Consider the following 25,700-nt stretch of genomic DNA (forward strand, 5'->3'; position numbering starts at 1 on the left):
GGATCTCACGGATTGCGTAAAGAGGATGAGGACGTAGTCCTTCGTAGAGGTTCAAGGTAGATGGTCTTGCTAATACAATAGAACGGGTAGGAGTGGGTGGAAGACAAAAAGAAAAACAAAAAGGAGATGGTTAAGGGCAAAGAATGAGCTGATGGAGAGATAACCGGTGGTGAAACCTGAGGGGAGGTAGGGAGGGATCAGCAGTGTGACTAGGACTACCGATCAAACCGGGGGAAAAGTCTGTGAACTAAGTACAACGAGCAGGCACCGAGCGGATTACAAATAACCAGTAGAGGTGGTGCAGCACCGATCTTGCAGTCATTGGATCATGTTGGATCGTTGATGGTCGTTGTAGTTCTGAGGGAACAGTGCAGATGGCTGTGAGCCAGTAGGTGCGATCTCTGGGAGTATGCCCCAGGTGCGGAGCAGTTTGATGCCCTCTTCCACTGTGTGGATGTTGTGGCGGGTACCATTTTTGGTAACCACCAACTTTGTAGGGAAACCCCACTGATAGGGAATCCTGTGATTGTTGAGTGGTTTGGTTATGGTTTGAAGTTGTCGTCTCTGCTGCCGAGTATATTGGGAGATATCAGCAAAGAGTTGGAGCTTCGCATAGGGGGGTGGGAGTTGACCCATGCGTCTGGATTGAGCAAGTAGCATGTCTTTAGTATGATAAAAATGGATTCTCATCAAGGTGTCGCGAGGTACCTCAGGCGGTAAGTGTGGCGGTTTTGGTAAGCGGTGGATGCGATCGACTATAGTTTCAATCTGTGGTAGATCAGGGAAAATTGTGGAAATGAGCTGCCGGGCATATGAATTCAGGTCAGTAGGAAGTATGGATTCAGGTATGCCTCTGATTTTTACATTGTTGCGCCTCGAGCGGTCCTCGAGGTCCGCCATTTTGGCCCGCAGCCATTTTTGCTCATCTTTCGTGTGATCGTAGGCATCAACTAGGTCATTAACCGTTTCAGTCATAGCTCCCATTTGGGTTTCAACTCTGTCTAACTTGCGGCCTGTGTGAAGCAGTTCGGTTTGAAAGACAGTGAACATAGAGGAGATGTCATGATGAAGGGAGCTGTGCAGGGAGATCAGCATCTATTTCAGCATAGTATCTATGACTGGTTGATTAGAAGTGGGGAAAGAAGCTATGGGGGAAGCAGGGGAGGGTAAAGGCAGTGGCTGGTCCTGGGAAGGCCTTACCTCCAGGTCCGGATCCGAAGGTTCTAAACAGATCCGCGATTTAGCAGGGCTGTTTGAGGTAGAAGATGTCCCCGAAGAAGGCAGGGAACTGGCAGATTCTCGTGGAGGAGCCGTGAGATCGTCCGTTGCGTCCGGGAGGTCTGTGTAAGAAGCCGCCGAACGTTGTGAGCCTGCGTGCTGTGAGGCGCCGCGGGCGCCATCTTGGATCTTTTCTCCATGAGGGAGCGCAAAGAATTCGGTCAGTTTCTTCGGTGGTTTGAGGTCCTTTCGTTTCCGAGAGCCTCCGGTCGGGTTCCCCCGGGTGTGAGGATCCGCTGAGATCATTTCGGTATCTCGATCGGTGCTGTATCAGTCCGTTTATTCCGTTCGGTGCAGGAGCTGAGGAATCAAGCTGCCATACCGCTCGGTGGTTAGCCACGCCCCCGAAGTTCCGCTAATCTGATCCCTCCCCCCCCCTCCGGTGCCACAATCGGCACCTTTCAGGGGGTAGGGGGGTGCAGTTACCTGGATAATCCAGGTAACTGCACCCACTTCCGGCCAGACCGCCGCAGACCCCCGCAGACGCCCCCCCCCCGTTGTGTTCTGGGAAACACACAGTTCCCAGAGACACAGCGGGGGACCATAAGAGACGCGCAACGTGACTCGCGAATGCGCAGTAGGGAACCGGGCAGTGAAGCTGTAATGCTTCACTTCCCTGACAGAGGATGGCGGCGGGGGCAGCAGCGAGATGAGTGATTACTCGTCACCTGCCGCCGACATCGCCGGACCCTGGGACAGGTAAGTGTGATTTTATTAAAAGTCAGCAGCTGCAATATTAGTAGCTGCTGGCTTTTAATATTTTTATTTTAGGTGCAGAACCGCTTTAAAATAGAACTGCTTTCCTGGTCAGTATTTTGCACCAGTATGCACAAATACACACTCTGTGTGTAAATACACATATAAGAGTATAAATATTAATGAATTTTGCTTAAGGATTTGTATTGTGTGTGCAAACACTAATATATGCATGAAATTGCATATAAATGCGTGTAAATACGTGCAAACCAAATTCCAGAAATTACGTCCAGAAATGCTGATGCTCAAACATCAGTAATAAAGCAGACTCCTTAGATGACCATTGTAAGCACCACTGTCAGTGGTAAATGGTTTGTCTCAACCTCCTTGCCCTTTTTGGCTCTGAAGAAAGGGGGTCACTCCCGAAACGCATTAGCCATTTCCGTAGAGGTATTCACCAAATTCCGCGGACATCTGGTCTGGAATCGCCAAACGTTTGGTGCGATGGATCTATTTGTATTGATTTTGCCTTTGATCAATACTCGTTTGTGAGTAGCCATTTTGCTATTTGATTTAATTTTAAATAAAGCTGTTTTATGGTAATGCACTAGGTCAGTGCGCCTTCCCCTCTTTTGTATTTTCTCTCTTTAGTATTTGAACACCCAATGTTCTAAAGGAGGGCTGCAAGACTTAGTGACTACACCATTTCAAACTGTATATATCACATTTCAAAGACCAAGAAACCAGAGCGCAGGAGAATTTGCTGTTTTTGTCTCAACCTCCTAACTGTCACTTTTGCTGGACAGCTTTAGCTGTAAAAGGAAGTTGAAAAATAATTATTGCCTGGATCACCATGCAAAAATAAAGAAGAAAAAAAGAAACCTAATGCAATCACCACATCTAAGAATTGGTGAGATGCAATTTCATAAATATTTGTATTTGGGTTTAATACTACTTTAAATCTAACAGAAAAACTGGTCTCTATGCTCTGGCTGCATTGTCAGGCAGAGGTATATGAAATACAAAAGTGTCTGAACAAAGTTTCATCTTTTTTGGAGGATAAGACAGTTCTCAGATGCATATTTACGCTTTTGAGTGTATCTAAACTCAAACCAATAATGTTATATATTGCAGCTTATCATTCCTTAGATACAGTGGCTGCTTTAGTTTTCTTATTTTTTTACTTTTCTTTTCCTTTATTCTCACCTGGTAATCCTGCTAGTAACAGACTTCCTGTCTAATGCCGCGTACACACGATCAAACAATCGGGTGGAAAAGTCCGGCAAACTCAAGTCCGCCGGACAATCCCCCCGTGTGTAGCCTCCGGCGGACTTTTTTGACCCGAAAGTACGGCGGACTTAGAAAGTAGTTTTGCACTCCAATCTTCCCGCCGGACTTGCATTTCGGCGGACAATCCGGCCGTGCGTATGCCAGTCCGCCGTACTTTTGAAATGAACGGACTTTTCCCGCTGGAGAAAAGTCTGCTCATTTCGAGCGCGTCTCCAGGTAGGCGGGGGCCGCGAAGGAGACGTCGCTGGCCCCGCCACCTGCTATGGACTTAAAGGGGGAACCCCAACGCTGAAAAAAATCGGTGTGGGGGTCCCCCCCAGGTCCACATTAGACCCTTGTCCGAGCACGCTACCCGGCCGGCCAGGAAAGGGGGGGACGAGCGAGCGCCCCCCTCCTGAGCCCTACCAGGCCGCGTGCGGCCCCCCCCACCCCAAAGCACCTTGTCCCCATGTTGATGAGGACAAAGGCCTCTTCCCGACAACCCTGGCCGTTGGTTGTCGGGGGGCTCCATGTCCGCGGGAATACCCACGATCCTCTCACGGAGAGGAAGAACAGGGAAATGCTAATGTAAACAAGCATTTCCGAGTTCTGCCTAGTGACAGTGTCACTGATCACAGCTCCCTGTAATTGGGAGCAGTGTTCAGTGATGTGTCACACATAGCCCATCCCCCCCACAGTTAGAATCACTCCCTAGGACACACTTAACCCCTACAGCGCCACCTAGTGTTAACCCCTTCACTGCCAGTCACATTTACACAGTAATCAGTGCATTTTTAATCACACTGATCGCTGTATAAATCTGAATGGTCCCAAAATAGCACCAAAAGTGTCTGATGTGTCCGCCATAATGTCGCAGACCCGATAAAAATCGCCGCCATTACTAGTAAAAAAAAAATCAATAAAAATGCCAAAAACTTCCCAAAGTAGCACAGGAACATTTTCCAAAGTCGCAACACGCTGAATCACATATAATGTGTTTTCTTTTGTCATGCGACTCTGTGTGACTCAAGATACAGAACAAGATCAGAAGTTGCACTAGTGTGAACCTACACAAAAAGAACAGAAAAATCAAATGTTTCAATTGTTTACTTGCAGTGTTTTTTCCAAAAATTTTGGTTTATGTAACTGTCAGGGAGGAACAAAGGGAAATACCATAGCTTGTCACTTGTGTGACAGCTCTGAGTTTGCCAGGGCTGCTCACATCACATCACATCCACGATAGCTCAGGGTTTTTTGGGTGTCTACACAAGGGAGGATTTTTTATGTAGATAACCAGGGCTGGTGCAATGATTTTTGACACCCCAGGCAAAACTTAATTTTGCCACCCCCTGGCTCTGCCCCTAAATCCACCCCCTTTGCCCGAGCATTAGTGTGACAGAAGTCGGCGCTAGAAAAAGCATGCGGCTGCAGTAGAGAGCACTGATCATAGAGGCACGCAGGATATGTTTGCTTCCGTTCCATCAGGACATGTCCTCTAGTGCTGCACCACTATAATGACACTACAGAGTGGCTGCCTGAGTAACATATAGCAGAGGCATCCCCTATGTCCCGCTAGATATGAACACTTTATCCCAGCAGCGCCCACGAGCGGTTATAACATTTAATACAGAGGTATTTATAATACAGCACCGAAAATGTAAATAGCGCGAAGACGGAAAGTAGGGAAACCAGCAGTCCTAGGCAGCAGTGCGCCCTGGGTAGCTGCCTAGTTTGCCTAGTGGTAGCACCGTCCTGTAGATAACATACATAAAATATGTCAAATGCACATACAACCTTGTGGGAAAATTACAACAGTATGTCTTTAAGTGCAAAATTCCCCAACATGCATCTTGCTCATGTTTGATGCTGCTATATTAGCTTTTTTTTTTTATATATATATATACAAATATATTTTTTCATGCAAATACATTATATGCACAATTATGCAGTATGAGCTCTTCTCTTTATAGAATTGTCAGTGAAGTCAAAATAATGATGACAATACCTTTGCCCAAACCGAGCTTCCACCTTCCAAAAGGCCATGATTGCTTTTGATCAGTTCTTGATATACAATGTCATCAACAGAAAAACGATGTCCATAAACCACAGCAGATATTACATTTGTAACAGTAGCAGTAATAATATCACAGGGGTCAAATTGGGCTCCTAGAAAAAAAAAGAAGAGTAATTACCGTACATTTTTTTGCATGTTAGAAGTAAGGCTGGTTTCACACTGCTCCGTCAAAAAAATGCATCAAAAATGCCTATTCGTTTTTGGTGTGTTTCCAGTGCATTTTGTGGTTGCCTGACTCCCAGGATATACCTGTGAAACATAGACATGCATGTGATTAAAAAAAAACATACAAAAAATGCAACCGCTGTGCATTTTTGGCATGATTTTGACAAATTTTCTTTTCATTTTAATAGGAAGCTGCGTTTTTGGTGCAGTTTTGAAAGGTGCACCAAAGATGCAGAAAACAGGACTTTTAAAAATGCAACTGAAACACAACTGACTGGTGTGAAAAGTTTCATAGGATTTAAAGGGATGCATTTTTCTTCTGCTTTTTTTTACTGAAAAAAATTTATCAGTGTGAAAGGGTCCTAACAATTTGAAGTTCTACATTTGCTATTCTTGTAATGATAACAGCATAGCAATTTTTTTTCCCATATGAGATCAACAATCAATTTTTCTGCATTAAAGAATGGTGAAAAGTAAACATGTACGCTATTTTTAGATTTTTCTGCAGACCAGGACTCCCAAAGAAATGCCCTCCAGCAAGTCAGCCCAAAATGAAACTCCTGTCTTACATTTAGATGGCTCCAAGGAACAGAATCCCCAGGAAAAGGGGAACCCTCCTAGCTGAGGAAGAAGATCCTCTGCCTAGGCCTCCCAAACACATATCAATTCTACAGCCACGTTCTGGGTACCCTCTTCCCATGGATTGGCTAGGGTCTGATAAAAATTCATCGCTCAGTGGTTAATCCTCTCATTCTGTGTTCTGGAAGCTCCTTCCAGAGGCAGACAGGAGAAATCAACTATCAAGCTTAGGAAACTTTGGCCAGGCCTAGAAACAGATCACCACTCAGTGGTACAGTACAGTACAGTAAATTTAACCTAATTTTTGGGAGGGCACTACAAGAATTTTTCAAACCCTTGCTGTGATTAATAAAAAAAGTAAAAAGGAACACATTTATGATATTGCTGTATATCAGGGATAGGGAACCTCGGCACTCCAACTGTGGTGAAACAACAAATCCCATCATGCCTCTGCCTCTAGGAGTCATGCCTTTGATTGACAGGGTTTGAGCTTCAAATAAAGAAAATGTAAAAGAGCTTGCTAATGTCAATAGCTTCCAAAATGTTGTAATATTCAGCAGCATATAGCCTTATACTGCAAGATTTGGTTTGAACCCTTAACAGCACCTTGCCATAGAAATTATCAGGATCCTTAGTAAGCGTGCATCTGGCTGTTTTGCCAATTGAAGTTGAAAGTAAGATTATTGTTACTAGGATTCAATGAACCAATCAATTCAAAGACCTCTCCAACCATTCAAGAGTCAGAGTGAAGTCCTGAGCTGCAAGGCCTGGATCCATCTGACCTCTTGCTGTAGCACTATGCACCCCTCCCCCCCACTCCCCTTTCTCCTGCCCTTTCTTACCCAATCTAGAGTCATAAACACAGAAGGTAAAAAAGTTATAAAGCTGTGGCATACAAGTCTACTGACAGGGGTCATCAACTTTCCATTTTGACCAGCTACTGTATATGTGATGGTATATCCTGCTGCAGAACTGTCTTTCCTGTGTAGAAAGATCTATATTTATGGAATGACCCTCACTGTGTGGCAGTCCACATACAAACCCAATTCCAAAAAAGTTAAGACACTGTGTAAAATCTACATAAAAACAGAATGCAATGATTTGAAAATCTCACAATCTTTTTATTCACAATAGAAAATAGAAAAACACTTTCAAAGTTTAAACTGAGAAAATGTACCATTTAAAAAAAAAAATAAGGTCATTTTGAAATTGATTGTTGTAATGCATCTTAAAGAAGTTGGGACAGGGCAACAAAAAAGCTAGCAAAGTACAACCCTACTTCAAAAAAAGTTGTCACAAGGCCATGTTTACCACAATGTAGTATCCCCTTTTCTTTTAACAACACTCTGTAAATATTTGGGAACTAAGGAGACCAGTTGCTGAAGTTTTGGGGAGAGGAATGTTGTCCCATTCTTGCCTGAGCATATGCTGCTCTGAAACCTGGATATAGCTTTAAGCATTGTACGATGTACGTCGACAGAATGGCACGGGCAGGCATATTGGCGTACATGTACGTCCAATCTTCAATGCCGCCCTGCCATCGGGAGCGTGCCGCCGGCGGCGCGCTCCCACGCTGGTCGGGACCCTCGTGAGTCCGGTCGCGGGACCCGCGGACTCGATCGCCGCAGGCATACCCGCGATCGTCTCACGGGACGGCTGAATGGAGGAAATGCCGTGTAAACAGCATTTCTCCATTCTGCCTAGCAACTAGTGACGCTGATCTCTGCTCCATGTGATTGGAGCAGAGATCAGTGTTCACTAAATGAAAGCCCAACCCCCCCACAGTTAGTAACACACCCCTAGGAACACTTAACCCCTACACTGCCACCCACTGGTTAACCCCTTCACTGCCAGTGTCATTTACACAGGAATCACTGCATTTATATAGCAGTGATTACTGTATAAATGACAATGGTCCCAAAAATGTGTCAAAAATGTCCGATGGGTCCCCCACAATGTCGCAGTCACAATAAAAATCGCTGATCGCCGCCATTACTAGTAAAAAAAAATAATAAAAAATTATTAATAAAAATGCTATAAAACTATCCCTATTTTGTAAACGCTATAACTTTTGCGCAAACCAATCAATAATCGCTTATTGCGATTTTTTTTTACCAAAAATATGTAGAAGAATACGTATTGGCCTAAACTGAGGGAAAAAATGTTTTTTTATATATTTTTGGGGGATATTTATTATAACAAAAAGTAAAAAATAATGCGTTTTTTTCAAAATTGTCGCTCTATTTTTGTTTATAGCGCAAAAAATAAAAACCGCAGGGGTGATCAAATACCACCAAAAGTAATCTCTATTTGTGGGGAAAAAAGGACGTCAATTTTGTTTGGGAGCCACGTCGCACGACCGCGCAATTGTCAGTTAAAGCGACACAGTGCCGAATCGCAAAAAGTGGTCTGGTCTTTGACCAGCAAAATGGTCCGGTCTGAAAGTGGTTAAAGGTGCCTTTCCACATGTGCAAGCTGTCCATTCCATATACACTAATGCACCCTCATACCACAGAGATGCAGGCTTTTGAACCAAACTCTAATAACAAGCCTCTACTCTTTAGTCCAGAGGATGCAGCGTCCATGGTTCCCAAAAGAATGTCACATTTCGATTCATCTGACCACAGAACAGATTTCCACTTTGCTATAGACCATTTTAAATGGGCTTTGGCTCAGAGAAGACGGCAACGTTTCTGCTTCATGTTCAGATATGGCTTCTTCTTTGCATGATAGAGCTTTACCTTGCATTTTTAGATGGCACAGCAATGTTCACAGACAGTGATTTTTGAAGTATTCCTGAGTCCATGCAGTGGTGTCCATCACAGTGTCATGCCTCTTTTTAATGCAGTGCCATCTAAGGGCCCAAAGATCACAGGCACTCAATCTTACTTTTTGGCCTTATGCCTTTCGCACAGAGATTTAAATATTTAAAGTCTTTGCAATTTTATGTTGAGGAACATTGTTCTGAAATTGTTAGATGCAGCTTCTCACAGATTGGTGAACCTCTGGTCATCTTTACTAGGGATGGCCTTGCGGTTCGCCCGACGGTCGTTTCGCAGCAAATTTTGCATGTTCACGATTCGCCAAACCGACGGACTTCTGGCACTGTTCGCGCGGCGGACATATGCGTTTACATTGTGAAAGAACTTTGACCCATAATGGCACATCCATCATGGGGTACAGGACAGCCAATTGAGACATTTCAGCACATGGACAATTGGACATTCCCCCTACCTTATAAATAGACCTGATCTGGCGGCCATTTTACATTCTGTCTTTTGTCAGTGTAGGGAGAGATTGCTGTGTGGAGCAGGGACAGACTGTAGTGACACAAATCGCTAGCTATTAGGTCCACAAAAGTCCTTTTAAGGACTGCTATAGGTGTACGGTATATAGGGTTCTGGTGCACTGCTGCTGACTGCTTTGCTGGTGATTGCTGAGTGCACTGCTGACCGATTCTGCAGCTGTCTTTTGTCAGTGTAGGGACAGGACGCTGTGTGGAGCAGGGACAGTCAGTTTAATCCCTAGCTATTACTATTAGGTCCACAAAAGTCCTTTTAAGGACTGGTATAGGTGTACAGTATATAGGGTTATGGTGCACTGCTGCTGACTGCTGTGCTGGTGATTGCTGAGTGCACTGCTGACCGATTCTGCAGCTGTCTTTTGTCAGTGTAGGAACAGGACGCTGTGTGGAGCAGGGACAGTCAGTTTAATCACTAGCTATTACTATTAGGTCCACAAAAGTCCTTTTTAAGAACTGGTATAGGTGTACAGTATATAGAGTTCTGGTGCACTGCTGCTGACTGCTGTGCTGGTGATTGCTGAGTGCACTGCTGACCGATTCTGCAGCTGTCTTTTGTCAGTGTAGGGACAGGACGCTGTGTGGAGCAGGGACAGTCAGTTTAATTACTAGCTATTACTATTAGGTCCACAAAGGTCCTTTTAAGGACTGGTAAAGGTGTACAGTATATAGGGTTGTACACGTATAATACTGTATACTTTCTTTCAAATATAGAAAGCCTATTATACTTGACTGCTGACCGATTCTGCAGCTGTCTTTTATCAGTGTAGGGACTGAGGGACAGTCTGCAAATCACTAGCTACTATTAGGTCCACAAAGGTCCTTTTAAGGACTGGTATAGGTGTACTATTTGGTGTGCAGTATATAGGGGTGTAATACACGTATAAAATACTTGCACATATAGAAAGCATAGTATAGTGCATTTCCACTGTGCAGCATTGTGACTGCTGAGCGGTTCTGCAGCGATACTACAAAGAGTGACAAACGCAATTAAAAAAATAATTTTATAATAACTGGTGTGATAGACCAGTGGCCTCCAAAAACAACACATTGAAGTGGGGTGTTATATACCTTCTTCCACATACATACTGCACTTCTCGAGAGACTTTTGTCACAGGGTCATTTAAAAAATGACAGGCAGAGGAAGAGGCAGGCCCTTTCGCAGGGGTGGTAGGGGTAGAGCATGAGCAACAGACTTGAGCCAAAGTGGCAAATTGCAGAAGGTGCGTGCGATTACGTCAAAGGATGCACCAGACTTGGTTGAGTGGCTTACTCAGCCTTACTCTTTTGCACCCTCCTCATCCTCTCGATCTGCACCTTCTTCTTCACTCTCTGCTGTGTGCACCCCAAAGACACTACCACCAACACCACCACCACTATATACCTTCCGCTTGAGTCACAGGAATTATTTTACGATCCATCACAAGACATTTCCGATGCGCAGCCATTCTTGGCATTGGATCAGGAAGAGGAGGTAGCAACAACCGCCACTCAGCAGTCTGACGACAGTACCCAGATCAGCCCAAGGAGGAGATTGGTCCCTGCTGTTGCTGCCTACTCCGAGATCTCTAATTATAGCGATGGGGAAGGTGACGTCGATGATGACATGTCTAGTGATGTCACGTGGGTGCCCACAAGAGAGGAAGAGGAGGGGAGTTCAGAAAGAGATATGGACCAGCAGATAGGGAGGAGAAGCAGGCGGAACTTACATTGCACAGGAGGAACAAAGCAGACTGCTAATGTATCAGGAGCGAGGCATCAACCATGTATGGTCACATCTAGCGCTCCCAGGACACTGGCACATGGCTCCGCAGTGTGGGCTTTTTTTAACGTGTCCGCTGCTGACAATAGTGTTGCCATCTGCAATCTTTGCAGTCAGCGCATAAGTCGTGGTAAGCCCAACACTCACCTAGGGACGACCGCCTTAAGAAGGCACATGAGCTGCCATCACCGAGCCCAGTGGGAGCAGCAGAACCCACAAAGCCAGACTCCAGGCTCTCACCGTCCAGCCTCATCTTCTACATCTCCTTCTCCTTTCTACTCACAATTGTCCTCCACTCCACCTTCCATCATGCCATCCTCATGTTTTTCTGCAAAAAGGTAGGCTTCCGTGGGCCAAATGTTCGAGCGTAAAACTACTGCCATATAAACTGGTGGACTCGGAGACCTTTTGAAAATTTGTGGCCATTGGAACACCACAATGGAAGGTCCCAGGAAGGAAGTATTTCTCACAGAAGGGCATCCCAGAGTTATATGGCCATGTTCAGCGGCAAGTGAATGTATCTCTGGCACACAGTGTCGGTGCCAAGATACATCTGACCACAGACACGTGGTCTAGCAAACACGGGCAGGGAAGGTATATAACTTTTACTGCCCACTGGGTGAACCTTCTGACGGCCGTCAAGCATGTAACCCGTGGCACCCGTGTAGAATTGGTTTTACTGCCACGGATTGCATGCAGGCCTGCCTCTTCTTCTCCTCCTCCTACTCCATCCTCCTCCCTCTCCTCCTCGGCTGACTCCTCCTTTTCCGCTGCTAGCGTCTCTTCCGTTGCACCGCCCAAGCTCTCCAGAACCTACTCGACATGCCAGGTGAGACGTTGCCATGCTGTGCTGCGTCTGTTGTGCCTGGAAGCCAAGAGCCACACTGGCCCTGCACTCCTTTCAGCTTTGCGTTCACAGGCAGATCAGTGGCTAACACCGCTCAATTTGACAGTTGGTAAAGTGGTGTGTGACAACGGTGCCAATCTGCTTAGCGCATTGAAACATGGCAAAATTACACACGTGCCATGCATGGCACACGTCTTAAACTTGGTCGTGCAGCGATCGATTGTCCAATACCCTGGGGTTCAGGACATCTTGCGGCAGGCAAGGAAAATCTCGGCCCATTTCAGAAGATCTTACACGGCCATGGCTCACCTTGCTGACATTCAGCGGCGACACAATCTGCCGGTCAGACGTCCTATTTGGGATTGCCCGACATGATGGAACTCAACCTTCTATATGCTTGATAGGCTGCTCCAGCAGAAACGTGCAGTTAACGACTACCTGTACGAACTCTGCGGCAGAACAGGTTCTGGGGAGCTTGGTTTTTTTTCACCGCGCCAGTGGCTGCTCATGTGCGGCACATGCAGACTTCTACAGCCATTTGATGAGATCACCAAACTGGTCAGTTGCAGCCATGGCGCCATCAGTACCTTATGCCTTCTTTATGGAGCATGCATTGCATCGTGTCATTGATCAAGCCGTGGAGGAGCAGGAAGATGAGGAAGTCGCAATGCTGGATGAATTTCCAGGGGGGCTACTCTATCTGAGACAATCAACAACATGAGTCTGAAGAGGAGTCAGAGGAGCAGATGAGGAGGAGGAGCAAGGAGAGCATGCTTTAAACCTTTCTGGGATCCCTGTTGTGCGTGGATGGGGAGAGGAGAATGAGGAGGACGACATTATCCTGGATGATGAGCAGGAGCCAGGCCACCACACCGCTTCCAGTGTTTTAACAGGGACCCACGTATAAAAAGCATAAGGGTCAAGGACCAGTACTGGGTGGCAACGTACTTAGACCCCCGGTACAAACACAAAATGGCGGAAATGTTACCACCGTCACAGAGGGTTGTCAGAATGGAGCACTTCCAGGCCTTGCTTCGAGAAATGCTGCATTCTGCTTTTGTGTGCGCTGGCAGAGGAGGAATTCCCACTCCCAGAGAAAGAGTTGCGAATACCAATCCAGCAGCGCCTGCAAGAAGAGGGCAGTTTGAAGATGTGTTGGTGACTTCTGATATGAGGTCATTCTTTCAGCCGACCCATTGACAGGTCTCATCCGGATCCAGCATCAGGGAACACCTAGACCGACAGGTGTCCGACTACATCGGGTTAACGGCCGATGTGGACGATCTGAGGAGTGATGAACCCCTGGACTACTGGGCTTGACCTCTGGCCAGAACTTGCCCAATTTGCAATGGAACTGTTGGCTTGCCCCTCGTCCAGTGTCCTGTCCGAAAGGACGTTCAGCGCAGCAGGGGGGATCATGACCGATAAACGCACTCGCCTAGCTCACAACAGTATTGACTACCTGACATTTATAAAAATGAATGAGGCATGGATCTCGGAGGAATTCAACACATGTGACCAGTAGACCATATATATGGATAACTCTCTAAACGATTTATTTAATCAAGCACACAGACCTTTTTTCTACCTTTGGCTCACTTCCTTGTACAAAAAAAGCCCACCGTACTATATGCCCGTACCCTTCTGTTTGAAGAGGTTGAGCGGTGTCATATTTTTGGGTCCCGCAGCGAGTTGCTGGTATCAGTGCTGCTGTCAGTGCTCTCTCTCTCTATCTAGGTGCTGGTGTCAGTGCTCTCTATCACGGTGCTTGTGTGGTGTCAGTGCTCTCTATCTCGGTGCTGGTGTGGTCTCAGTGCTCTCAATCTCGGTGCCGGTGTGGTCTCAGTGCCCTCTATCTTGGTGCTGGCGTGGTTTCAGTGCTCTCTATCACGGTGCTGGTGTCAGTGCTCTCTATCACGGTGCTGGTGTGGTGTCAGTGCTCTCTATCTCGGTGCTGGTGTGGACTCGGTGCTCTCTATCACGGTGCTGGTGTCAGTCAGTGCTCTCTATCTCGGTGCTGGTGTGGTGTCAGTGCTCTCTATCTCTGTGCTGGTGTGGTCTCAGTGCTCTCTATCTTGGTGCTGGTGTGTTCTCAGTGCTCTCTATCAAGGTGCTGGTGTCAGTGCTCTCTATCTCGGTGCTGGTGTGGTCTCAGTGCTCTCTATCTCGGTGCTGGTGTGGTGTCAGTGCTCTCTATCATGGTGCTGGTGTCAGTGCTCTCTATCACGGTGCTGGTGTTGTCTTAGTGCCCTCTATCTCTGTGCTGGTGTGTTGTCAGTGCTCTCTATCTCGGTGCTGGTGTGGTCTCAGTGCTCTCTATCCCGGTGCTGGTATCAGTGCTCTCTATCTCGGTGCTGGTGTCAATGCTCTCTATCTCGGTGCTGGTGTCAGTGCTCTCTATCACGGTGCTGGTGTCAGTGCTCTCTATCACGGTGCTGGTGTCAGTGCTCTCTATCACGGTGCTGGTGTCAGTGCTCAGTCTCTGTCGCGGTGCTGGTTTCAGATAGTGAGGGAGATAGCAGCGGAGAAGCCAATCAGCAGGCAGTGCCAGCACCATGGCTGAGGATCAGCACTGGACTGGCACCTCCGGACCACCGCAGTGGAGCCCAACATAGGTGGGGGTAAGGGCCGGGCAGAGGGAGGGGCTCAAGCACAGGATTCCACACTGGGACACTGGCACAGGACTGCGCTGCCCTGACTGTGGCACTGATCATCTCCTGCACCCCTTCATAGCCTGGCCTGGCCTTGCCTCTCCTCCATGGCCTTCATGCGCTCCTGAATTGTCAAAATTTCACAGATAATAAAAGAATGCTTGTTGTTGTCGATCCCAGATTCACTTAATACTTTTGTTATGTCAGTGTCCATGTTGTGTGCACAGTTAGTAAGTATTTTGTGACTGAAAATATGACCTGGAGGTTTTTAAGATTCGCCTGCCATTAAAGTCAATGGGGTCCGCCGCAAACTTTGCGGTTCGCAAACTTTTCGCGGCATTCACGGTTTGCGTTCGCGAAACGTCCTGTCGGAAGTTCGTCCATCACTAATCTTTACTTCTGAGACTCTCTGATACTCTAAGCCCTTGTACACACGGTCGGACATTCCGATGAAAAATGTCTGATCGGACCGTGTTGTCGGATAATCCGACCGTGTGTGGGCTCCATCGGACTGTTTCCGTCGGAATATCCGACCGACAAAGTTTTAGAGCTGGGCTATAAAATTTTCCGACAACATGATCCGATCGGACTTTGTCCTATCGTTTGTAGAGAATTCCGATCAGGCAGAGTGCCACGCATGCTCAGATCAAATTCCTAGACCAAAGCTATTGGCTACTAGCCTGAATGTAGTCCTGTCGTAACTAAATAACGTCATCACGTTACGAACGTTCAGATTTTTCGACAACTTTGTCCGACCGTATGTATGCAACGCCAGTTTTGGACAAAATCCGACGGATTTTGTTGTCGGAATGTCCGACCATGTGTACAAGGGCTAAGATGTCTTTTTTATACCCAGTTATTTTACTGACCTGACCATAATTAGTTGCAAAATGTTTATCCAGCTCTTCCTTGTTACTACCATGTACTTTTCCAGCTTTTTGTTGCCCTGTCCCTATTTTTTGAGACATGTTGCTTCCATCAATTGAAAAATGACTGTTCTCCGTTTTCTATTGTGAATACAATATGGGTTTATGAGAGTTATGAGGTTTATGTGATTTGCAAATCATTGCATTCTATTTCTATGTAGATTTTACACATTTTGGAATTGTAGTCTCTGGGTTGGAATACTGTAACGTTGGGAAATGTAATCGTAGTATACACATTGTAGGGGATCGGAGGGGTAAAAAGCCAGCTCAGACAGTTCAGTAAAATAAAAATGGCTTTATTCAGAAAAACAAACAGAAGAAATGACAGGCTTGTCTCGTAACACAGGTGCGGAGATAGGAAAAGTTCAGTCTTTTTAGCCAACAGGCTGATATATAGACAAATTTCACAGCTCTCGCCAGGGCTAAAGTCTCTGATACGGTTTTTCTTACCCCAGCAGGTACACAATCCAGCAATGGATCCTCTCAGACAGCATGCTGCTGTGTCTCTCTCCAAACACACTACTCCTCTCTGACATTTTCAGTTCAGCTGGCAATAAGCAGGTCTGAAGGGGAAGTACCTGACCTCTTAAATTAACCCCTTCTTAACCCTGCCCCAGGCTAGCCCTCTACAACACACACATGGACACCATGTACATTTAACAAATTTTAAGGTCCCTTTGTATCACTCTATCTCTGATAGATCTGCATCATCCATTTACAAATTCCTGGATAGTCTTTAATGTAGTTATTAATAATAGTTTCACTGGACAATAAGTACCGGTCAGGGTTGCCAACAGTCAGTAAATTTACAGACAGTTTGTAAAATTAGTGATTTTTTTTTTACAACTGTCTGTAAATATCAGGGGCTGATAGTTTGTAATGTCGTGTTGAGTTTTTAAGTGTAAACCAGGCAAATTACTTGTTATGGGAATTGTCAGTGTTTCCACGTTGTGTTTATACTATTTAAATATAGGTTATCTTAGTTTTTAATAGGAGTTCTGTCATTTTTTAGGTTGTCAATAAAAATGTGCTCTATCAGTACATTTTCCATGTTTTGTCAGTAAAAAATGCTGCGGGAGGTTGGCAGTACTGGTGCCAGTATATTTTTATTTTTTCACATGCCTGTATCTGATAGTACTTTCCTGAAAACCTGGTAACCAATTACATTTTCTAATCAGGACAGATCGGTTTTACAGTTTCTTTTCTGTTAGTTTGTTGCTTGTTGAACAGGTGTCAGGGCTGGCTTAGCCCTTCCTTCTCTGGGCTGGCCGCTCAGCTGTTGGCTAATTGCCAGCTCTCTTCTCTCTCCACAGTTACCAGCTGTTCCCGATGATGGTCGTCTGACCTGCCTACTTAAAGCCTTCCAGCTTACTTCACCTCTGCCTTCGCCTTGGTGACATCACTAGAAACCATCTCCTGCGGTTTGTTTAAAGACTGGCTTGCTGACATCCCTTCTGGCTCCTTATCCTGCTTGCTGTTGCTCTACTTGGATCCCTGACTTCTGGCCTGGCTGACTACTCGTTCTGGTTACTGGACTCTGGCTATGCTTGACTACGCTTTTTTTATTTACCTTTTTATTTTTATTAATAAACAAGTGTGATTTAATTGTACTTCTGTCTCAGTCTGATTCATGGTTTCTGACAACAGGAGGTTTGTTTGAGTTCTCTTACTTGTTCAAGGAAATGCTTTTATGAGGGAGTTTTTTTCTCATATATTTAGTTTATCAGAGCTTATCTGTCTATCTGCGAAAATGCAATAAGAGCAACATCTTCAGTCCATTACTTACCAAGCTAACCAAATATGTAAGAGAGTTGCCCTATGGCAACAATGTTTGCTATATATACAGTAGGAATATAATGGATTTGATACATCTATATGGCTAATGGGTGAATTGGGAAAACGTGATTAGGGTGTTATAGCAACTACACGTGGAAGTTTTTCCCTTTTTTACTAGGCTTTATTTTTTAAGTGATTATAATAAAAAGCCAAATATATTTATGTTAGTTGTCTTTTTGTGGTACCTAAAAGGTCCTCTATTTCCTTTTCTTGAGTATATTCCTGTCAATGTCTTGTGTACAGTTTACTAGCCAATGGTCTTTTACCTTATTCTCAAAAGTACAAAAATACAATCACTGCACCAAAAAATGGCATTTGTTTGATCCTGATTCAGCAAAATATCTGTGAAACCAGTAATTTCATGGCAAAATCAATTTTTACTAAAAATCACTCTTTTTAGCTCTATTGACACCTTTACACTTGCTCACTCAAACACACCTTTGTTGGTTTGTGCACTGTTTTAATGGTTTTACTGGATGTTGTTGGTGGGGGTATAGACAGAAACAAAAGTGCAGATTTGTCATTGCCAAAGTTACCTACAGATAAAGGAAGTCTATAGAATAAAAATTCAGGTGGTGTTCTTAAAACAGCATAGTTAACGTGGGTACAAAGCTAGTACACTGACCTTTTTGGGCTCTAAAAGACTCTACCATGTACTGAGCTTCATCTTGTATCCGAGACTCTAGTCCACGTTTTCCAAGTCCCAAATTCCGCAGAGTCATCAGTCCAAAACGCCTCTGTTGTTTCCACACATGTCCATTGGACATCAAAATGCCTAATAAATGATAGCTAGAATATATATTTACAGACTCTATGGAAAGATTGTAGTGAAAATATAAAGAAATATACAGATACAGAACCTAAGATGCATAATCTAATGGTGTTTTGCATATATAAGGGTTGCAGAATATTTTATAGTTGCCCTGGTTAATAATTAGATGTTGTAATTACTTTAGCTGGAAATTATACTTCCATGGTAACCAATCTGCGACCCTTTGGCGCTTACTGGTGATGCTAGGGGCCACACTTGAGGTATATATCAATAAGTTGACCACCACTGCTATAGTTGTGGGCTTAAAATCTATTTTAAAAAAATATATGTAAACATATAGTTGAAACTTCTGCAACTTTTACTAATACTAATGTAGCGGCCATAACCCTCAATGGGGCGGCCTTGACTTTTGGGCTTACCGGTTACCTCCGCTTGGCTTGTTCTTCCATGTCTAGGGATTCCCAGGGTTAGTACCCAACAACCTTGGACGCTGACACCATAAAAGTCCTTTAGAAAGGTTTTTATTTGCAGGGGTAACATCCAACAAACACAGTCTCATATGGGAACAGAGGGCAATGGTGAAGAAATTCAGGCACGTTGAACTGCTAATCACTAGAAAGTCTCTAATACAACCCAGAGAGTAGCCACTCGCAGCTGGGCGTTTCAAAGCTGAACAAATCTCTAACCAGAGATTATGGCAGTCAGCACTTTAATCCGGAACTTGCAAAGTCTCTAACCTTGAACAAATTTGCAATCGAAAGTGAACAGGAACCTTTCCTCAGTACCTGGAATGTTCCCTGTCTCCTTGGCAGTACTGGAAAAGCGTGGATCCGTTGACAACCCAGCAACCAGGCACTTCTTGGGATGCCAGCTTGTTGGCCCTCCTCTGAAGAGTCCTCCCCCGATCGCTTACACGGGCTGCGGTGCCCCTCCAAGTTGAGAGCACACCCGGACACCTTGAATCCTCCCTCAGTTACTGTGCCTCGGGCCAGCCGGTTCCGAGACTCTGGAACAGATGGGTCCTTGCCCCAGACCATGCGGGTCTAATGCAGCTAGTCAAACTGACCATGTTGCGGTGCTGCATACGCCCCCGTGACCAGGACCCCTCAGCTTCAGGAACAGGCATAACCAACGAACCACAAACACGTGACTTCAGTCTCTTAAGTACCCTTCCCCAAACTCCTCAGCTGATTGGTTCCGAGGAACGCTGATACCCAAAGTGTCCAACCAGGCCTGGTTCTGGTCCTCTCATTTGCACATAACTGTACATGTGACCAGGCAGAACCCTAACACAGCCCAGCCAAACTGAGGCTAAAGTTAAACCTGCACAATCAACCCTCAGAACCCCTTTACTGTTCTGAGGAAAAAACTAAATTTGCACATAGCGGACACTTTGTCAAAAGTGTCGCCGCTACACTAATTACATTCAATTGCTTTTAAAGTCTTAATGACTTTTATAGTAATACCTGTCCTTACATTTGCAACTTGATTAAATGATGTTCAAATCACTAAAAGTGAACCACTATATGTACTTTGCCCTGAAAATTGATATTGGACCCTAAAGATGACTTATTTAGTATCAGTTGTTTTCTGATCTGAAATTAGGTATGCTGTGTCCTTTCTATGCTGCCAATAACTATGGCATTCTGTGAATTCTGCTATTAATACGCTGTCACATGCTAAGGCCCACAATCAAGCCATTCTACCTTTTTCAAGTCCCAAAATCCTTTAAAGGGAATGCATTTTAGTTTTTTTACATATTGTTTCTCCTTACATGTTATAGTGATGACTTCCTTTTTGTCAGATACATATGATATATTGCATATAAATATTACAGTGTATAGTCTTCTATCCAGGTTAACTTTGAAGTTTTAATTGTTTCTCCTTAGTTTTAAAAAGGCTTTTTTTTTCACAGACCTCAGTAAATTAAAATGAAATGTAAACACACAAGTGAATGAGTAAGACTAGTAACCTACTCCTTTACTGGGCAACTCTGTAGGAGGTTTCAGTCAGACAAAGCTAGTATCAGAGCAATCTCTGGAGCTAATCCACAGACAGTGCTTTTGGAATCTTTGATCCTGTATTAAATGCGAATTTGCAAAACAAATTCACATTTCAAGATGCATGCATTTTAAATGGATGTTTCACATGTTATGTGTTTTGCATTGTGTGTACAATTTTACATAATTTAACTTAATCAAAAATGCTAAAGTGTGAATGGGTTCGGAGTCTAGTAGAAAAGGAAGACTGTACCTCCTCCACCTAGAAGATCCTTTAGATAGCTGGCTACAGGACGCCCAGACAGCTCCTCAGAATGAGAGACAATACCATCTTTCACTGCTCTCCAGCCATTCAGGACCACAAGAGGAGAACCTCCAAGCCACACAGTATAGATCTTCCCATAGAGCCTAGAGAGCTATGGTTGAGGGGAAGGTTAATTATTGGTAATGATACGTGTATATATAATTCTACTAAATTTCTTATAGAACAAAAAGATGCATACATACAATGAAAGTAAAAAGCTACAGTAGATACAGTTTGAAGTTTAGCCATTTTGATTGCATTAATATAATTTGGTTAGAGTGCCATACTGCTGTTTGTTGAGGAGGCTTTATTGCTAACTGAGCTACTGATGTATGAAAAGCATTCTAACATGGAAATTCCTTGATGACCTTAACCGCCAGTCATAATCTTTGTTTCACTTTTAGAGCTAGGCTGAACATTTTGCTGGTGAATGCAAGGGGAACAAAAAAAATGTCTTATAGCTTTAACTTCATACATCAACTGTGATTCTAGAGGGTTCAGTAGAACCCTCTTACTGTATGTACTACCCAGCAAAGTTGCCTCGTGTAAGAAGACCCCAGATTCAGGCTTTATAAGCAGATATGACACATCTTGCTTGAAAACAGTAACTTAAAACAGTTTAAGAATAGTTTTCTTAAAAAATACAGTATACATTGATCCAATGTAAAATGGTAACACTGGCTATAGATATTCAGACTCCTGTACTATCCACAGAATTCTTGTCACAGTGCCTTCAATGATAATTTTGTATTTGTGTGCAGAAAAAGGGCAATTGCTTTTTAACCACCTCAATACAGTGCACTTACACCCCCTTATGCCCCGTACACACGAGAGGGATTAAGTCTGACAGACTTCCGACGGAGTTCTAGCGGAGTTCCGCCGGAGTTCTGGCGGACTTTTCGACCGAACGGACTTGACCACACACCATCACACCAAACTCCGACGGAGTCGAACGTGATGACGTACGACTGGATTCGACGTAGGAAGTTCATAGACAGTAGCCAATAGCTGCCCTAGCGTCGGTTTTAGTCCGTCGGAGTAGCACACACACGAGCGAATTTTTCGAAGGGGACCGGGTCCGGCGGAGTTCCGTCGGGAAAATTTGAAGCATGCTTCATTTCTAAAGTCCGTCAGACTTTTGCGAAGCTAAAGTCCGTTGCAGCCCACACACGAGCGGATAGTCCGCCGGACTCAGTCCGTCGGAGTTTGGATGTCGAAAAGTCCGCTCGTGTGTACGGGGCATTACTGTCCAGACCAATTTTCAACTTTCAGCGCTCTCACAGTTTGAATGACAATTACTCAGTCATGCAACACTGTACCCATATAAAACTTGCGTCCTTTTTTTCCCACACAAATAGAGCTTTCTTTTAGTGGTATTTAATCACTAGTGTTTTTTTTTTTTTTTTTGTGCTATAAATAAAAAAATGTCCATGTCAATGTCCATGTTGTGTGCACAGTTAGTAAGTATTTTGTGACTGAAAATATGACCTGGAGGTTTTTAAGATTCGCCTGCCATTAAAGTCAATGGGGTCCGCCGCAAACTTTGCGGTTCGCAAACTTTTCGCGGCATTCACGGTTTGCGTTCGCGAAACGTCCTGTCGGAAGTTCGTCCATCACTAATCTTTACTTCTGAGACTCTCTGATACTCTAAGCCCTTGTACACACGGTCGGACATTCCGATGAAAAATGTCTGATCGGACCGTGTTGTCGGATAATCCGACCGTGTGTGGGCTCCATCGGACTGTTTCCGTCGGAATATCCGACCGACAAAGTTTTAGAGCTGGGCTATAAAATTTTCCGACAACATGATCCGATCGGACTTTGTCCTATCGTTTGTAGAGAATTCCGATCAGGCAGAGTGCCACGCATGCTCAGATCAAATTCCTAGACCAAAGCTATTGGCTACTAGCCTGAATGTAGTCCTGTCGTAACTAAATAACGTCATCACGTTACGAACGTTCAGATTTTTCGACAACTTTGTCCGACCGTATGTATGCAACGCCAGTTTTGGACAAAATCCGACGGATTTTGTTGTCGGAATGTCCGACCATGTGTACAAGGGCTAAGATGTCTTTTTTATACCCAGTTATTTTACTGACCTGACCATAATTAGTTGCAAAATGTTTATCCAGCTCTTCCTTGTTACTACCATGTACTTTTCCAGCTTTTTGTTGCCCTGTCCCTATTTTTTGAGACATGTTGCTTCCATCAATTGAAAAATGACTGTTCTCCGTTTTCTATTGTGAATACAATATGGGTTTATGAGAGTTATGAGGTTTATGTGATTTGCAAATCATTGCATTCTATTTCTATGTAGATTTTACACATTTTGGAATTGTAGTCTCTGGGTTGGAATACTGTAACGTTGGGAAATGTAATCGTAGTATACACATTGTAGGGGATCGGAGGGGTAAAAAGCCAGCTCAGACAGTTCAGTAAAATAAAAATGGCTTTATTCAGAAAAACAAACAGAAGAAATGACAGGCTTGTCTCGTAACACAGGTGCGGAGATAGGAAAAGTTCAGTCTTTTTAGCCAACAGGCTGATATATAGACAAATTTCACAGCTCTCGCCAGGGCTAAAGTCTCTGATACGGTTTTTCTTACCCCAGCAGGTACACAATCCAGCAATGGATCCTCTCAGACAGCATGCTGCTGTGTCTCTCTCCAAACACACTACTCCTCTCTGACATTTTCAGTTCAGCTGGCAATAAGCAGGTCTGAAGGGGAAGTACCTGACCTCTTAAATTAACCCCTTCTTAACCCTGCCCCAGGCTAGCCCTCTACAACACACACATGGACACCATGTACATTTAACAAATTTTAAGGTCCCTTTGTATCACTCTATCTCTGATAGATCTGCATCATCCATTTACAAATTCCTGGATAGTCTTTAATGTAGTTATTAATAATAGTTTCACTGGACAATAAGTACCGGTCAGGGTTGCCAACAGTCAGTAAATTTACAGACAGTTTGTAAAATTAGTGATTTTTTTTTTACAACTGTCTGTAAATATCAGGGGCTGATAGTTTGTAATGTCGTGTTGAGTTTTTAAGTGTAAACCAGGCAAATTACTTGTTATGGGAATTGTCAGTGTTTCCACGTTGTGTTTATACTATTTAAATATAGGTTATCTTAGTTTTTAATAGGAGTTCTGTCATTTTTTAGGTTGTCAATAAAAATGTGCTCTATCAGTACATTTTCCATGTTTTGTCAGTAAAAAATGCTGCGGGAGGTTGGCAGTACTGGTGCCAGTATATTTTTATTTTTTCACATGCCTGTATCTGATAGTACTTTCCTGAAAACCTGGTAACCAATTACATTTTCTAATCAGGACAGATCGGTTTTACAGTTTCTTTTCTGTTAGTTTGTTGCTTGTTGAACAGGTGTCAGGGCTGGCTTAGCCCTTCCTTCTCTGGGCTGGCCGCTCAGCTGTTGGCTAATTGCCAGCTCTCTTCTCTCTCCACAGTTACCAGCTGTTCCCGATGATGGTCGTCTGACCTGCCTACTTAAAGCCTTCCAGCTTACTTCACCTCTGCCTTCGCCTTGGTGACATCACTAGAAACCATCTCCTGCGGTTTGTTTAAAGACTGGCTTGCTGACATCCCTTCTGGCTCCTTATCCTGCTTGCTGTTGCTCTACTTGGATCCCTGACTTCTGGCCTGGCTGACTACTCGTTCTGGTTACTGGACTCTGGCTATGCTTGACTACGCTTTTTTTATTTACCTTTTTATTTTTATTAATAAACAAGTGTGATTTAATTGTACTTCTGTCTCAGTCTGATTCATGGTTTCTGACAACAGGAGGTTTGTTTGAGTTCTCTTACTTGTTCAAGGAAATGCTTTTATGAGGGAGTTTTTTTCTCATATATTTAGTTTATCAGAGCTTATCTGTCTATCTGCGAAAATGCAATAAGAGCAACATCTTCAGTCCATTACTTACCAAGCTAACCAAATATGTAAGAGAGTTGCCCTATGGCAACAATGTTTGCTATATATACAGTAGGAATATAATGGATTTGATACATCTATATGGCTAATGGGTGAATTGGGAAAACGTGATTAGGGTGTTATAGCAACTAAACTAATAAAAAAAACATACATTTTGTGAAAAAAATGCCTTTTTCTTTGTTTCTGTCATAAAATTTTGCTAATTATTAATTTTTCTTCATACATTTTGGACAAAATTTATACTGCTGTATATCTTTGGTAAAAATAACCCAAATTAGTGTATGTTATTTGGTCTTTGTGAAAGTTATAGAGTCTACAAACTATGGTGCCAATCACTGAAAATTGATCACATCTGATCAGGCCTTCAGTACATCAGGTGTATCTCATTTCTTCAGACACTAACAAGTCAGGAAAGTACAAATACCCCCCAACTGACCCCTTTTTAGAAAGTAGACATTCCAAGGTATTAAGTAAGTAGCATGGTGAGTTTTTTTAAATTGTAATTTTTTCCCACATTTCTTTGCAAAATTAAGATTTCTTTTTTTTTTTTTTGATTTTAGATTTTTTACAAAATTGTCATATTATCAGGTTATTTCTCTCACAGAGCATATGCATACAACAAATTACACCCCAAAATACATTCTGCTACACTTTCCGAGTATGGCGATACCACATGTGTGAGACTTTTACACAGCCTGGCCACATATACAGAGCACCAACATTGAAGTAGCACCTTCAGGCGTTCTACGAGCAAAAATGACACATCTCATTTCACAACCACCTATTACACTTTTGAAGGCCCTGGAGCACCAGGACGATGGAATTGCCCAAAAAATTACCCCATTTTGGAAAGCAAACACCCCAACGTATAATCTATGAGGCATAATGAGTCTTTTGAACGGATCATTTTTTTCCAGAAGTTTTTGGAAAATGTGAAAAAAATGAAAACACATTTTTTTTTACACAAATTTGTCAATTTATAAGATATTTCTAAAAAATAACATGTATATAGCAAAAATTACACCTCAAAACACATTTTGCTACTCTTCCCGAGTATGGCGATACCACATGTTTAGGACTTTTACACAGGCTGGCCACATAGAGAGGCCAAACATTGAAGTAGTATCTTCAGGCGTTCGAGGAGCATAAATTACACATCGCATTTCATTCCTACCTATCACACTTTTGAAGGTCCTTGAGCACCAGGACAATGGAATTACCCACAAAATGGCCCCATTTTGGAAAGCAAACACCCCAACGTATATTCTATGAGGCATGGGCTGCAAATAG

General features: G+C 43.8%; 1 protein-coding gene across 2 annotated transcripts in view; it reads right to left on the bottom strand.

The window, feature by feature from the left end:
• Window positions 1-25,700, bottom strand: part of LOC143974021 (cytochrome P450 2J4-like) — a 68,403-nt gene that overhangs the window by 34,763 nt on the left and 7,940 nt on the right. The window contains exons 2-4 of one of the 2 annotated variants that reach the window (XM_077474992.1): window positions 20,410-20,572; window positions 18,010-18,159; window positions 5,249-5,409 (exon numbers count right to left, since the gene is read on the bottom strand). In XM_077474992.1, coding sequence (XP_077331118.1) covers window positions 5,249-5,409; window positions 18,010-18,159; window positions 20,410-20,572 — 474 coding nt within the window. The remainder of the gene's footprint in view (window positions 1-5,248; window positions 5,410-18,009; window positions 18,160-20,409; window positions 20,573-25,700) is intronic. The other variant, XM_077474993.1, reaches the window with a different exon arrangement.

The sequence above is a fragment of the Lithobates pipiens genome, unplaced genomic scaffold (assembly GCF_037356315.1).
Source record: "Lithobates pipiens isolate NorthernLeopardFrog02 unplaced genomic scaffold, aLitPip1_a1.2 Scaffold_13, whole genome shotgun sequence".
NCBI classification, from domain to species: Eukaryota; Metazoa; Chordata; class Amphibia; order Anura; family Ranidae; genus Lithobates; species Lithobates pipiens.